The sequence below is a fragment of the Seriola dumerili genome, unplaced genomic scaffold (genome assembly GCF_002260705.1).
Source record: "Seriola dumerili isolate Sdu_G_001 unplaced genomic scaffold, Sdu_1.0 BDQW01000003.1, whole genome shotgun sequence".
NCBI classification, from domain to species: Eukaryota; Metazoa; Chordata; class Actinopteri; order Carangiformes; family Carangidae; genus Seriola; species Seriola dumerili.
The window spans coordinates 3,111,221-3,126,049 of NW_019174258.1; the positions used below are offsets into that span (position 1 = coordinate 3,111,221).

At 41.6% G+C, this 14,829-nt stretch overlaps 1 protein-coding gene across 2 annotated transcripts in view; it reads right to left on the reverse strand.

Annotated features, from left to right (window-relative positions):
- elp4 (elongator acetyltransferase complex subunit 4) overlaps positions 1–14,821 on the reverse strand; it is a 54,014-nt gene extending 39,193 nt beyond the window's left edge. The window contains exons 1-6 of one of the 2 annotated variants that reach the window (XM_022742954.1): positions 14,786–14,821; positions 13,085–13,120; positions 8,443–8,564; positions 6,901–7,035; positions 5,324–5,460; positions 2,252–2,336 (exon numbers count right to left, since the gene is read on the reverse strand). In XM_022742954.1, coding sequence (XP_022598675.1) covers positions 2,252–2,336; positions 5,324–5,460; positions 6,901–7,035; positions 8,443–8,535 — 450 coding nt within the window. In that variant the 5' untranslated portion in view covers positions 8,536–8,564; positions 13,085–13,120; positions 14,786–14,821. Of the gene's footprint in view, positions 1–2,251; positions 2,337–5,323; positions 5,461–6,900; positions 7,036–8,442; positions 8,565–13,084; positions 13,121–14,628 lie in introns of both variants that reach the window. The other variant, XM_022742946.1, reaches the window with a different exon arrangement.
- Between the last annotated feature and the right edge of the window lie 8 nt (positions 14,822–14,829).

Below are 14,829 nucleotides of genomic sequence, written 5' to 3' on the forward strand. Positions count from 1 at the left end.
TACTGAGGTGAGAGCCAAGAGTGATTAACAAAGCTTGGCCTAAAATCTGCTCACTTTTTCCTTTTTTCCAGCCTCTCTTTTATCCCTCCCCCTCCATTATCTCGACCCTCCCAAAATCTCCTCCGCCCAACTCCCCATTGCTTCCTCTCCCAACAGTATGACCTAAGCTTCGTTTGGATCTGGATCAGAATCACAAGCATCTAAGAAAAATAAACCCCATTGTTTCTGGGAGTTTTTCACAGTTGGCTCATAGTTTCCCAAGGGAGTACTCTCACATTGGACTATATGTTCTACATATTTAACATCAGTGCTGCATTTCTATACCTTAGTACACTTAAATATTAGTGCGGTGTGCGGTGTGTGTGTGTGTGTGTGTGTGTGTGTGTGTGCACGCCTTTGTCATTATTTGATTGGAGCTTTCTTTGTTTAGCAGACATTGCCTACATACAGTAGGTTTTAGGGGCACAGAATTAGAAATCTGTTTCTATGTGCGCAGCCCATCAGGGGGGAACTGTGGTAACATGACTGTTGCTGTGGCAACATCAGGAGGAGAGGCCAAACTTAACTCCTATAGTTTAGCCTATAGAAAAAGGAGGGAACCGTGCCAGTAGAATCCAGCCAAGGACCAGAGGCCAGCCATATAGACTACAGCCAGCCTGGGACCACAACCTAATCACCAGCCAGTCTCAGCGGAGACTCACTGTCCTGCTGCCACTCCTGTCTCACTCATCTCAAAAGACTCTAACATATATGTTCAGGAAGACGAAACATTGCTCAAATCTGTTATTTACATAACACATTCTATATTTATATGAAATCTGCATCTTGTTAAAAATCCTTGATGGCAGATTAACAAATAAACGCATACACACTGACTATCACCCATACTGGGCATTCTTGTGCCAGTGCCCATGTCGCTCTGTGCCGGTCTGCATTCCTGGACTGTGCCAACAGCATGTCAGGCGGCCACACTGCTTTAATGATGTCAGCAGTTAATCTGGTGTGTGAGTGACAGCGCTCGGGGAGGGAGGGTAGGGGGTACTGGAGGTAAATCCTGTGTGTGAGTGACAGGGGGAGAGGTGGCTCCAGGTGACGAGCAGAGGGGTCACCGAATGTAGGTGAACACACACACACACACACACACACACACACACACACACACACACACACACACACACACACACACACACACACATAAACGGCGTACACATACATATATACATACACACACACACACACACATATATATATATACATACATACATATATACACACACACACACACACACACACACACACACACACACACACACCCACACACACGCACATGTATATGCAGGCATATCACAGTGTTAACAAAAATACACTTGGCCCTGTGGAAAACATAAATAGGAATGCCAAGAGAGACAGATGGGGTCATGGATGTTTCTGGCATACTGTAGACGACTGATGATTATTAAGAGGATATGTGTCAAAGGTAAGACACACACAGCTGGGACACACACAGGTGAGGCCAACCCAAGCAGGTGAAAGAGAGGCAAACAGACTCAAGACAAGTATTGATTGGAATGTATCTTGTCACAGATGCAGATCTAGTATCCCCCTTTTTCTTTTTGAAAAATGCTCCTTTTATGCAAATCACACATATAACTGAAATGCATAATAATTGGACTGGGCTCAAAGTGAGGATACAAGCAGATATTTGCAATCTGATACACATAAGTACAAGCAAGTCAAAGAGTTCACCTTTAATGACATTCAGTGAATGTAGAAAGAAATGCATACCTGCCTTTTGTGTTGCTTCACTGTCAGCGGCAGCTTATGACATGCCTGTTTCATTTCAGCAATGTTTTTTGTCAAAACCACAAACAAATCCACAAATTCTGAGAGGCAAATTGTACAACAAGTTGGACTGATAAGTAATTTTTGTTACTAATATAGAGTCAAATAAATAAACAAAACACTTTTAACCCTCCACTTCAACTCAATTGGTTGAACTGGATGAGAGATGATAAAACGTAACATGAAGGGAATGGTGGCCTGAAGTGAACAATATTACTTGTTCAGTTGCTTTAGCTGCTGTTTTAGCCACAGATGCATACACACAGTCACTGTGCGATGGCTGTTTGTTAATAATTGGATACTACAAATTAAAATAAAGTTGTAGCTGCAGAAAATATGTGACAGAAACCTCTGAATCCAGGCAAAAATTAAAGGAAATGCAAAACAGTCATTCAATTCTACTTCTTACCATGGGGGCTGCTACTTCAAAGCCCTCCCTGTGTATGACCTCTTGGAGTGACTTCAACAGCGAAGAGTAGGACTCGAGCATTGGACTGGAGAGAGAACAGGACAGGGAAAAGAGTGGACACCGTGGAGGAGACAACCAGAGAGAGAGAACACAGAAGGGTTACTTTGGGGGTGTAAACTGTAAATGAAACCATTTTGATAAAACTGGGCCAAGCTTATCATCGCAGTAGCTTAATCCTCCATGACTGCAGCATGTTCCTCCTGACTGTGCTTTTCTGGAGCCACTGAAGCAGACAGATGATCCATATCAAGAGATCCAATTAATTTATTTGGTTGATTAAATTACAACATGACTGGTTCTCTGTCAGCTCCCTGAGGATCTGATTGTGCCGAGACAGACAGACAGATGAGACACGCGTATGCACAAACATACACACAACAAAGACGATAAGTGAGAAGGAGGGGGGGGGGGGGGGATTAATGGGCTGATATCTAAAATTAACAGGGAACAGCATTTTGGTGTTTAATCAGGGGTAAGATGTGCACCACTGACAAAGGGCATACAGTACCATCGGAGCAACATTTAGCAACAGTCATCGGATGGATTGCTGCTGAGCCCACCATGTGCCTATAGGATGGCCGATAGGAATGTTAACCCCATGTTTTTACACAGGACCCTCCACTTAAAAATGCCCGACCATTGTAATGACCACTCTGTAGTGAGTCACAGTGGGCTGCTATGTCAGTTGTCAATTCGACCTGCGGGCTACAAAAGCTGATACACATAGATTGGTCACACGCCAATAGCCCTGCATAAAGAACAGTAATACACACTTGTGTTGATTACACTTGCGCCAAGTATATCCATGTACTCTATTTCAGTTATTCAACCCAACAATGGTGCCTCCTGACCCCGCTGGGGCTAATGATAGAGCTGGTTTTGGGGAAAAAGGGACACCTACCCTCCTTGGCCTCTCTGCCCATGCCCCTGCTCTGAGGTAGGGGGCTGGGATGGTTTGACAAGTAGTTGAGCAGGAGGTTGCCTCTGGTTGGCAGCCATTGAACACGACATCATTGTGTTTTTAGCTACCCCTACAGAGCACCCCTTATTCAGGTACCAAAAAGGTCTAGGTGCTTAGCTACGGGGTCTAGTGCGTTGGCTAATTAGGATCATACACAGGGAGGCTTCTTTATCTCAGTGTTCTTCTTTCAGCGAGGGAAGAAAGGAGGAGAGAAGGAGGATGCTTGGTCTTAAACAACAGGATCTGTATCACCTAGAGAGCAATTTGTGCCAATTATGCCTTCAAGTGAAACGGAGCAATTTAACAGCCAGGGTATCAACATGGGGCTGTGGACACGTGCAAGGGGGAGTAGCCCGCTTAGGAGTTTGTGTGGTACATGTGCGTTTGTAATGTGCCGGGTGGTGTGTGTGTGTGTGTGTGTGTGTGTGTGTGTGTGTGTGTGTGCGCGTGTGTATGTTTGTGTGTCAGTTTTGAGGCGGGGCTGAGGGCACAATGGTGCAGTGCAGGTGTAGTTTCCTGCTGTCAAAATGTCTGTGAGATCTATAACTGATTCAGACGCCACATCGGCACAACACTGTCACTCTTACTCAGTAGACTGCCACGAAACACTGCTAACATCCATGGAGAAGATATTTTGTTATTTTATTTGTTCTCTATTAATAAGCATCATTATGTTGTGAACTGATATTCAGCACAATAGCGCATGCTGCACACTTCATGGTGAACACTTGTGAAAATTTATATTTTAAACTGAATATCCACAGCATTTAATGTGTTTGCATGGGTGCGCCATTAAACAGCCTCTGTTTGCTGAAATAAAGGAAGAGGGATTCTATAAAGCCTCCTCCACATCCTCTGTGCTCCAGATTGCTGTATTTACCCAGAGTGTGTGAGTGGGCCTTCGTGTGCCCTTGTGTGTTCAGCAGCACTCTCTGAGTAAAGAGCCTGCATGACCTCTGAACCCTAAGTACACTCAATGCAGGAGAAATCAAACAGACGCTGAGCAAATAAGGCTCTTATTTGAATAGACATACACAACCTTGAATTGAGTATGTAACCTCGAAGGGTGAATGACGTCGGCCATTGGGAAACTATTCAGAATAGGGGTGAGACCAGGTTGATTTTAACTGATTTGTATCAAAAAACAGTGAAAGGGTAATAATACTGAATGAGTCAGTATTTTGAGCTAATTTTAAAAAATGCTGTTTTGTTGAAACCAAATATTCCAAGTGAATATGATGGAAACTGCATGCTTTAAGCTCTTATGCAGGCATGCAAAATGTTAAATGTAAAAAATCTGGGGTGATTTCAGCTTTCTATTTTTTTATATTTTGAAGCAATTCAATGAATCTCAATAACTATCAATACAAATGTAATAAATAGTATTGTTTTTCTGCAGCCAGAGGTAATGAATGCACACGGTTTATTAGAGCTGAAACAATTAATCGAAAACTAATTGTCATTTTCAAGCAAAAATGCTGCACATTACCTGGTTCCAGCTGGCTCAGATGTGAGTATTTGCTATTTTAAATCACAGTAAATAAGATATGTTTAGTTGTTGGACTGTTCGACTACATACTGTGACTCCGGCTCTTCGGACTCCTGTGATGGGCTTTTTTCTTTTCTTTTTTTTCTTTTTTTTTACAATTTCTTGGACATTTTAAAACAATTAATTAACACAACAACCGACAGGATTCATTAATAATGAAAACAGGTGTTAGTTGCAGCCCTATAGTTTATTAAAGTCTTACAAACGTGTATTGGGGAGAGCTCAATCTAGAATTTCTTCCTCTCAGGACGATTTTTCTCTAATGCAAATGCTGGTTGCAAGGCTTATATAGCATGTGCTCTTTAAATTATGTTGTCTGTCTGCATTGTTGGTTCACCTGTATTCTGTGAACGATGCCATGTTTGCTTAACAGTGCTCTGTGGATGATGTCTTATTTGTGTAACTGTGTTTTGTGGACGATGTCGTGTTTGTGTGCTAGTGTTCTGCAGATGGTGTCTCATTGGTTTCCATGCGTTCTGTGGATGATGTCTTGTCGTTTTACCTGTGTGTGGGTGATGACTGGGTGGGATGTTCAGGAAGGTAGAAGCGGTGGCACTTGGCTGCCTGGCGAATTTCTGGCTCCATCGTCTTGGACACGTCATAGTAGTGCCCGAACCGAGAGGAGGATGCCAGGGCACTCTGAAGAGGTCAAAAAGTCAAACTCGTGGTAAAGAATATGTACACTAAAGCCCTTTAATGAAAGAGCATCTTAAATTATATTTGACACTACTGCCTACTTCCAGATCCGTACAACAACTGGTGTGCATTTAACTCATTTCAGATGACAATAGAGCAATTCATGAGAAAAATAATCTTATTTGTGTTTCTAACATGTTAAATGAGTGTGCTCCGCAATACTATGATAATGCAATTGCATTGTTTATGGGTCATTCCTCAACATTCCTACAGCAGAGAAGTTAAATAACCACTACGACCACGCTCTTAATCATTTCTTCACATAAATGTCCACTTCTGACTGTGAAAGCAAACGTGTCAGGGACGCAGGGGAAGGCGGATGTTTTCCTGCAGCTGAAAGAGAGAGTTTTAGCTCTTCTCTCTCAGTGAAACCAGGGATTCCATTGTTAGAGGGGCCCTTAATCTACTCCTAATCTGGATTAGGGCCCCCGGTGTGTCCCTCTCCTGGCGGGACGAGGGGGTCAGCAGGGCAGGGGGGTCAGGGGCTCATCTTCTCTTTGTGAGCTAGGCAACCCGCTTAGCGTTCCATCCTCGCCCTGACGGCCTCACCTTTGATCTGATGTCTTCATCGAGAGAACGACACAGTGGGCTGTGCCAGGAGAGGTGTGTGTAAGGGGAAAGTAAGCGTTGACTCTGGGGGTGAATTTGAGATGCAAATCCTCTGGTGGGGCTTACTAGTGGTTTGTAAAGACGATTTTACAGAGGAAGGGGGAGAGGTGAGGAAAGGAGACAGATATAAAGAAGTTTCCAGGGAGAGAGAAAGAGGGAGAGGATCCCCTGGGACACACTGTGTGCTGTTAATCCACATAGCGATATGGATTATAGACCGAAGGGGGGAGACTGCAGAGAAGAAGAAGGGGAGGGTCACCTCTCCTCAAAGCGGAAGAAAGAGTGTAGAGCTGCCGACCCTAGCAGGGGGAAAGGCAGGGATTTGGGGAAAGACAGAGGAGCAGGTCTGGGTCATAGGGTTGAGCGAGCAGACATGTCAATGCAGAAGCTGCAAAGTACTCTTGTTTCCCAGGCTAAGCAGGGGTGCACGCGTGTGTGTATGTGTGTATATGTGAGTTGGGGACCAGTGAAAAGCCTACCTATTGCCAGCTAAGTGTGAGTAATCTGGTCGAGCTCTGAAAGGAAAGGCTGAGGCCTTATTCACTCCACAAAGGAGTTTAGAAGCTGATGGATTTAGTGGTGGAGACAATTGCCAAACCACTATGACCAGAGAGCCAGTGCTGTTATTTCTCATACCATCATTAGGAGAGTAACAAGTTGGATTTTGAATAAAAGTAGCATGATCACACTATTCTACCATACACTGTAATGAAAATAAACTGCTATTATTACAATTAACAGACAATTTAAATTTTCATTTGATCACCTGATTACCTGTACTTTTGGAAGATTCTGATAACGCCAAGCAATCTTCATGGCATCCAAACTGTCCTGAGGTTCACAAGACAGCCTGGGCTGCTCTGCTGGTTTGTGGATAGCAACATCGTCCAGGATGGGGGCCGGGAGTTCCTGTATAAAATCATACAGTGAACACAATACATTCAAATATGCTAAGTCTAATTGGTCAAACAGACATTTAATTTTCCTCACTGTTGCTGCTGCCATGGCATTGCAAGACAGTACAGTCATGCTCATCCTTTTAGGTGCACTACAATGTTGGCTTTGTGTTTTCCTAAAAGTCATGTAAATGAAAACAAGCCTGGGTTTCTTAATTGTGGCAAAATAATTAAGACAAGAAGTGAATCCTCATTACTTTTTTCACAAGAGCAAACGTGCATGACAAAGAGTTCAGATGGGAAAAGAATTGTTGTGGCAGCAGCGCAGAGGGATGAATGATCCTTGAAGCAGCGTATCCCTGTATCAAAAATAATTAGATCTGGTATAGACAAAAACTGAAACTGAAATAAATCAAAGTTTCTAAAGCAGAACTGTAAACTATTTGTAAAATTGAGACTCCAAAAAACTCTCTCATAAGAGAGCCTGTTCTTTCACTGTGCAACCAGCACCAAGAGTTTCTAACAAAGTGTCAAGCAAAACACAACAAAAGAATCTTTCCAGCTTTTGGTTAAAAAAAACATAGCAGAATTGTGTGCTAAATCTGATTGATTAGCTGATGCAAGTAAACACGTGTTTTTAAGTAGCAGAGGTGTTGCGCTGCATGTGAACGCGTTCTCCAATTTCCTGCTTTAACTTGATTTCTGCAAGTAAGCTGGTTTCTTGTGCGCATGTTATTGTAATGCATTAAGTACAACCATAGCATCTGAAGATTAGCATACTGTGAATGTAGCTGTGAAAACACTAAATGATGTGATATATCCCCATTGGGAGCCCCCGTCTCTTAATAAGCCTTTGATATGTAAAGAGAGGGTGAGGCTGTGACCCCTCCCACTATCAATCAGTGGGAGAGGCCCTCCTCCTGTATGCTGGGTGGCAGTCAGCTTCTGGGGCTACAGCTCTCTTCACAGAGTGATGCATCGGGAAACGTTTCAACAATGCGACAACCATGCCACCCTCGACCTTTCAGATATCCTCACTGACCCTGATACAGCTCTGGCAGACCTGAACGCCCACATCATGATCTGATCAGCGTGAACCAGGCTAAATACTGTACATTGGTAGGTGATTAATACACTGTGACAAATAACTACCTCTAAAAGTAGGCTGACCATTTCCAACATCTTCTGATGACTAAAGAATAAAGAAAAGTTAAAAAAAAAAAAAAAAAAAAAACAAAGAAATTCTTCTTGACAGTACAGCAGTTGTATAGGGGTGATGCTGCACTAGACACATTGAGGCCATCGTAGCTTCTTTGTGGATGGTTTGTCAGGACTTGTTGCTTGGAAAATAATCATACCTTGATTTATAACAGAATTCCTTCTGAAGAGTTTACAGAATAGATGACACCTCCTCTCATACCTGTAAGATGTCATCAGGGTTATCTTGAGCTGCCGCCACAAAAAGTTCATGTCGACAGACCACTCCTTCTGCCAAGAAGTACTTTAAGATCATACGAGAGTAGCTATCATATCGGTCCTCCTCTAAAAAAGAAACAAAAGACAACAGCAATCAGAATTATGTTATTATTATATTATTCAGAGTATGAATGACAAAAATAAACATACACAAGAAACTGTAATTTAGTGCCATAATGATAGAACTGTCAGAAAGGAGGAAAGGATTTAATGATAAAGTAGGTAAAACATCTTCCCTATCAAAGATAAATCAACCTAAAGTCTATCATTAGATCTTGTCGCATTCTGTCCGTTCATTCAGATACTACAGATCCAGTAGTTCATGACCACATCACAGCTGCTGACTGTAATTGATGTAAGGACCGCACTCGGGCTACCTTTTGTAGGGAACAGATGAACAGCATTTGACATGGCACAGAAACAGAGGTGTGACTGTGTGATCTGACTATCAAAATGGAGATGACATCTTCAGCTCCCTTGTTAGGGTCTTAACAGTATTCTTGTCCACTTTCACCTATCATTTCCCAAACCAGCAGCGGAGGTGAGAGGGAGGCACCTGTCTTAAGCACTCGCCTGTGCCCTTGAATGCAAAGGTACCTCAGCTGTCCGGACAACCGTCTGGAGGAGGCAGAAGTAGAATAAGATAGTGCCTGTCCTCAAAATCCTTCCTGACATCTGGCTCACTTGAATCTCTGCTTTTTTGTGTGAATTCTGTTGGCAATGGCATCCATTCATTAGTATGTTTCTAGTGTCAGTCACATCAGGTTTATTTATTATCACAAAAGTAGGTTAAAAGGAATATACAAGTTATAAGAAGGACAAGTGGAGAGTAATTCTCCGCTTGGAATGATGACACTACAGATGCCTTTTAATGCATTTAAGACACACTTGTGTCTCAGGCATTAAATGGACTGACAGCTAATTGTAAACACTGAACATAATTCCCCAAAGGTAGCCTTTCCCGGTGCACACAAAGCAGCCACCACACCCCAAATCCACAAAAAAAGCCTGCATCATCACCATGAAACCCCCCTGAGCAGGGCACATAACTCTACCCAGCATGCTACTGCTGCTTCCTGTCACAATCACCATTTTGTAAAGATTTCATAGGCCTCTCCACACAATGACAAACAGTGGGCACAAGGACAAAGGCAGCAGTGACAGTTTAAGGTAATGGGCATACAGCTGACAGCTTGGGAATGACATCCTGACGTGTCATCCTCGAACATCCGGAGAATTTCCCCCTCCCACGTTCCCGGTCTATGTCCTCACCTACGGACTTAGGATGGCCCAGGAAATTCCATGGCTCTTCAATTTGTTGTCGGTGGGGCTCCCTGTTCTCTTATTGATGGGTTTCTAGGTCAGCAGGCCTTTGTGGCTTTCAGCAGGCCCCACAAAGACTCCCAGATGGGCCCTCTCAAGATGGGGCCTATTGTGGTTGTGTTTCTATGGGAGCCTTACAAATGGAACCTCCAGGAGTCATTAGGCTGTTGAGGCGGGGGGTAAGGGGAGGGGGCAGGAGGTGTCGGGGTATAGGAGCAACAGGGGGTGGGGGACGGTCATATCTTTGAGGTAGATCAGTCACTATGGACAGTCATGTGATGATTTTCTTCTTGGTTTTTTTTTGTTTGTTTTTTTTTTTTGCTTATTCTGAGTTAGGTTTGGCAAAGGGGGGAAACACCTCTGTTTCATTTGCCTTTGAACAGAGGAGTGGGAGTGTAAGAGTCCTGAATCATATCTGCTAAAGCTGCAGGGGGAGGAGACAAAATATCTAGGTCAGAGTGTTTTCCCCTGTGTATGAGTCTTTGGTCTATGAAGCACTAATTTTTATACTGAGCAGCTCAATGGCTGTACTGCAGGTAAACAAATAATCACTTAATCAAAAAAGGATCTGAACTTTAAAATAAACACTGATACTAAAGGTGGTTTTATCAGTTTAATTGCCAATTGACAGCACTTGTCAAGCCTGATATAGTGCATACGTCATATCTCTAAACCCTTCACTTAGGTGACTGCAGTTCCTTACGTTATCTTTTTTTACCAATGCACCTGTCATTTGTAGACAGATGTCTTTGCATCTCTGGAGCTCTGCTGGGTCTCCAAGAGGTGTATAATTTTGCTCATCACATGTGGAAGTCTGAATTTCAAAACCTCTTCTACAGCTGAAAAATTATTTTATTTTATCCCTAGTCTTATTGTTACAGCTTCTCTTAGCTTTTAATTCAAAAATGTTTTTTTTCCTGTACTGAGCAGCACCACCACTTCAGTTGTCTTATTGTGTTTTTTGTCTTTATGTTTTATGCTTTTATGCTAAAAGTACTTTCCTGCTGTAGGGCGTATGGATCTGATCTACAGTAAACTGAAATAACTGGCATGTAACTTAATATAATCTATCTTTATGGGCCGTCTGAAATTATGATTTAGTAACGTCAAGGTTATTGTACTTTTCGTTGCATACTGAAATTGTTTTGCATACACCCTGTATGTATATTCTCACTGTATCTCTTGTATTTATACTTGAGCTTAAATATGTTTTACTGTCCAACTATTTTGTTTGAGTTGAGTAATACTTAGTTTGTCAGTAAAATAATTATGGGAAATACTTTCATTATATCTTTCGATATATCTTATTGAAAGTGCACCTCAAACTGTGAAATATTAAAATGTAAAACAATTAGGCCAAATTTAATAGTAACTATTATGGGTGCACTGACAGAAAAATGCATTCTCTTAAACTAACTAATGGAATGAAACCATACATGGTCAACATAATAAGAGAGGCGAAGCTTTGTTCCTTCCTTGTTCCAACAAAAACACAAGAGATGAGAGATCTTCAGACAGAAGCCATACTGGGCTGATCCCCCTCTGGTTGACAAATCAGGATGGACAGCTCAAGACACTTCAAAGGCAGACAACGACCAGTCTGATAATTTTATGTGTGTCTCACAAACAGGCCATCACGGCTAAAGGGGCAGACTGTAGGAGACGACTGCCTGAAACAAACACAAACAAACACACTCCAAACTCCCCCGATCCCACCCACCCACATAACAAAACAGACACACAGACGGCACAAAGTGCGCACGCACACGCACACACACACACACACAGACACACACACAGACACACACACAGACACACACACACACACACACACACACACCACTCTTTCAGAGACAAACACAAGAGAGCGCACACACGCATTTCACCTTTACTGTGTCTCTCATTACCAGATGAAACCAACCGTACATTGATTCACAAAATGGAAGGGAAGAACGCATTAGTGTGTAATCACTGACTCCTGCATCGATTGGGGGGATGAATTAAAGGGCAAAGCAATATCATCAGTTGGTATAGGCCTTGACTACACACAAATTACAGCTTCAAGGGGAAACAAGACTACCTTAACCTTACTGTCTACCAGTGCATATAGCCTAGCCTATGATGAATGATAATAATAATAATAATACAGTGGAAGACATTTATGTCCCTAGAAAACCCACTTGCTTTGAATGTAATTCCAAAAACTTCGATAACACATCTGCAGATGAGCATATTAATTAAGGATCACAGTAGGAGTGTGAACACCTGGGATTCTAACTAGCGACCTTCAGGTCATTAGTCTATTTGCCATAGACAGTAACGTGCTAACCAAAGAGCCTGAGCACAGACAGATGGTATTATTAGCTGAGCCACACTGAAAGTGCTACTGAATTCAATTTTGGGAATACATTTGATTTTTGGCTGTATAGGAATATATGATTATAGGCTAAAGCTACATTTCAGTGATACATTAGTGCAGTTTCATTTAAAATCTATACATTTTGTTGACTGAGAAGCTGAAGGCTATAATGTTTCAGAAAAGAGTAGCATATATGCCCCTTCCTTCAAGTGTCCAATATTACATATGATGTAACTTTATGAACAACAATATACTGATAACTACCAAACCAAAGTCTGCTCTAACAGTGCCTCATAATTTACAACTTTTCTTCCATGGTTCCAGTCTGAGCAAATTAAAGAACATGGCTTGAGGTATTAAAAGTCTGCTTTAAGAACTATGGTAAATTCACATTTAACTTGCTTGTGAAGCTGAAAGACAAAAACGATAATTGTAGTGCAGGAAGAGTGAGCTGCTGCTGTGTACTATTCATCACAGGCTGTGTAAACTGAGGTGTATTATTTGCTCAAAGTTAATCTCATTTATAAATATCTATTATTTACCACTTTAGCATCTGATAACAATGTAGCAATTTATCAGCAAAACAACCCATAAGAAGAGTTACAGTATCTACTAATATAAATGAGCTATGAAGGATCCAGTGAAATATGCCCTTCGATGTCATGGAACTTATACAGCACTAGTGGGTGTCACTAAAATGTCAAACAAATAAAGTCATCACAAATTTCAGTCAATCCTGTCTAATAACAATGTCCTTCTCACCATAACTGGTAACTGATTGGTTTGAACTTAAGATTGATGCCTCACTGTCTTGTCATACAAATACATCACATGATAAATATTGATACCACTTCATTGGACCTTTAAATTAAGCAATATTTGATTGGAAAAGTGAGTAGCTCACCTACGAGAAGTACTGTTCCGACTGCTAACCCACCACCTGTTTGTGGAGAAAAAAACAAACAATAATATCAGTCACATGTTACAGACTCTGTCTTGCTCTGGATCAATGTGAACCACTCGCTTTGGCCAACTGCTACTCCCTCACTCCCTCTTCTGATCTCAACAACTGTGTATTCAATTTAGACATTTTGACTTGCCTCAGTGGTAAGTAGGCCATGACTGTGTGACAGTGAGCACATTAGCAGGATCCTGAAACCGAAGTGACTAAATGGAATACAAGCATCATTAATTTCTTTTTTTTTTTTTTTACATATGTGCTGTTTTCTACTGTGACATGTCAAAAAGTCTCTGTCAAAAAGGCCCTATGGAGAACTGGCTATCTGAGGAGACTTTGCATGTTTTGTTTTCACACTAGTTATGGCAGGAGTTCCATTAACCCTGTGGAAAATCTAAGGCAACTGGGAAGATAAGAAGCTTTCAGGCCAGTAGTTGATGATTCTGACTGCTTTATTAAATGAATTAAACATAGACTATTGTTGTTATTTTTAATTTAACCCCCAATGTTTTGGGGTTCTGTCAGACCATGGTCCCATATGTCAGTGCAGAAAAGTACTGTATATGTCTGATCTGAGATTACAGGAGTCTTAACAGGTTAGGAGGCTGAGAGAACAAGAAAAGTGACAAATCTGAGGTGGCCACAACTGTACATTTGGTTAGGTATAGCAAAATCACAATATAGAGAAAAAAACATGAAATAGTGCACTCATCTGATCCTCCAAATGTCTTTACAGAATAAAGGAAAAGTTAAACCAGGAAAGTTAGAACGTTTGATACATTGCTGTCCATGTCAGTCCAAACATATCAATTTTGTGAATTTAAATTTTTATCTACCTGCCAGTTTTAGCTGCAGAAGACAAACAGCTTGCACAAGAGAACAGCAGTGACCCTTCTGAGACAAAAGAACTGCAATCCAAGTACCTACCCCTGTGATTTGATATGTATTTAAGATGAAGGGGGGCCACATTTTATCGTCCTACAATATGATAAAGAAGGCAAAAAGAGTAGATTTTCAGATCAAAGCCCATTCTATTGAATAATTTAAGGATAATATTTTTTCCATCATTTTAAATATTCCCCTTGTCTTGTCTCCTAAAAATCTGAGTGTCTTTACATTACAATGGTTCCTGCTCCATTTGAGCACTACATGAATATCTTGGATCAAAACACACTTTGCAATGACAGTACACTATTGCATTTACACAGCATTTACATAGGAAAACTCCACATAATCTTTCGACAAAATAAGCCTGAAATCTGCATGATGTCCATGATACTAATACCAACTTCCACACTTTCAATATAGTTTTTTCCAGTCCTTGCAGTCGGAAAACTCTCTCTCCTGTTTGGTTTATAGATTCTCCTTTGGAGGAATAAATTACGCTGATGTCCTGTATATAATTTCAGTGTATTTAGCTGACGTTACATTGAGAAACACTGTTAGCTGTGTAGCTAGCGCTGATGTTAAACCTCAACAGCGAGACTGACCGAGCAGAAAGTCGAGTGAGGTGACACCGGTGGAAACTAAGAGCTGTCCGTTTTGAACCGAAGGTCTGGTACCAGGTATGGAGATTAATTTCCCCCTTGTTTTCTTCTGAAAACTCGTAGGATTGAACGTTGATCGCTCAGACGAGAGTTTACCCACACTGTTCACGGGAGCTGCCATACTGCTAATAATGTGGTGACGCT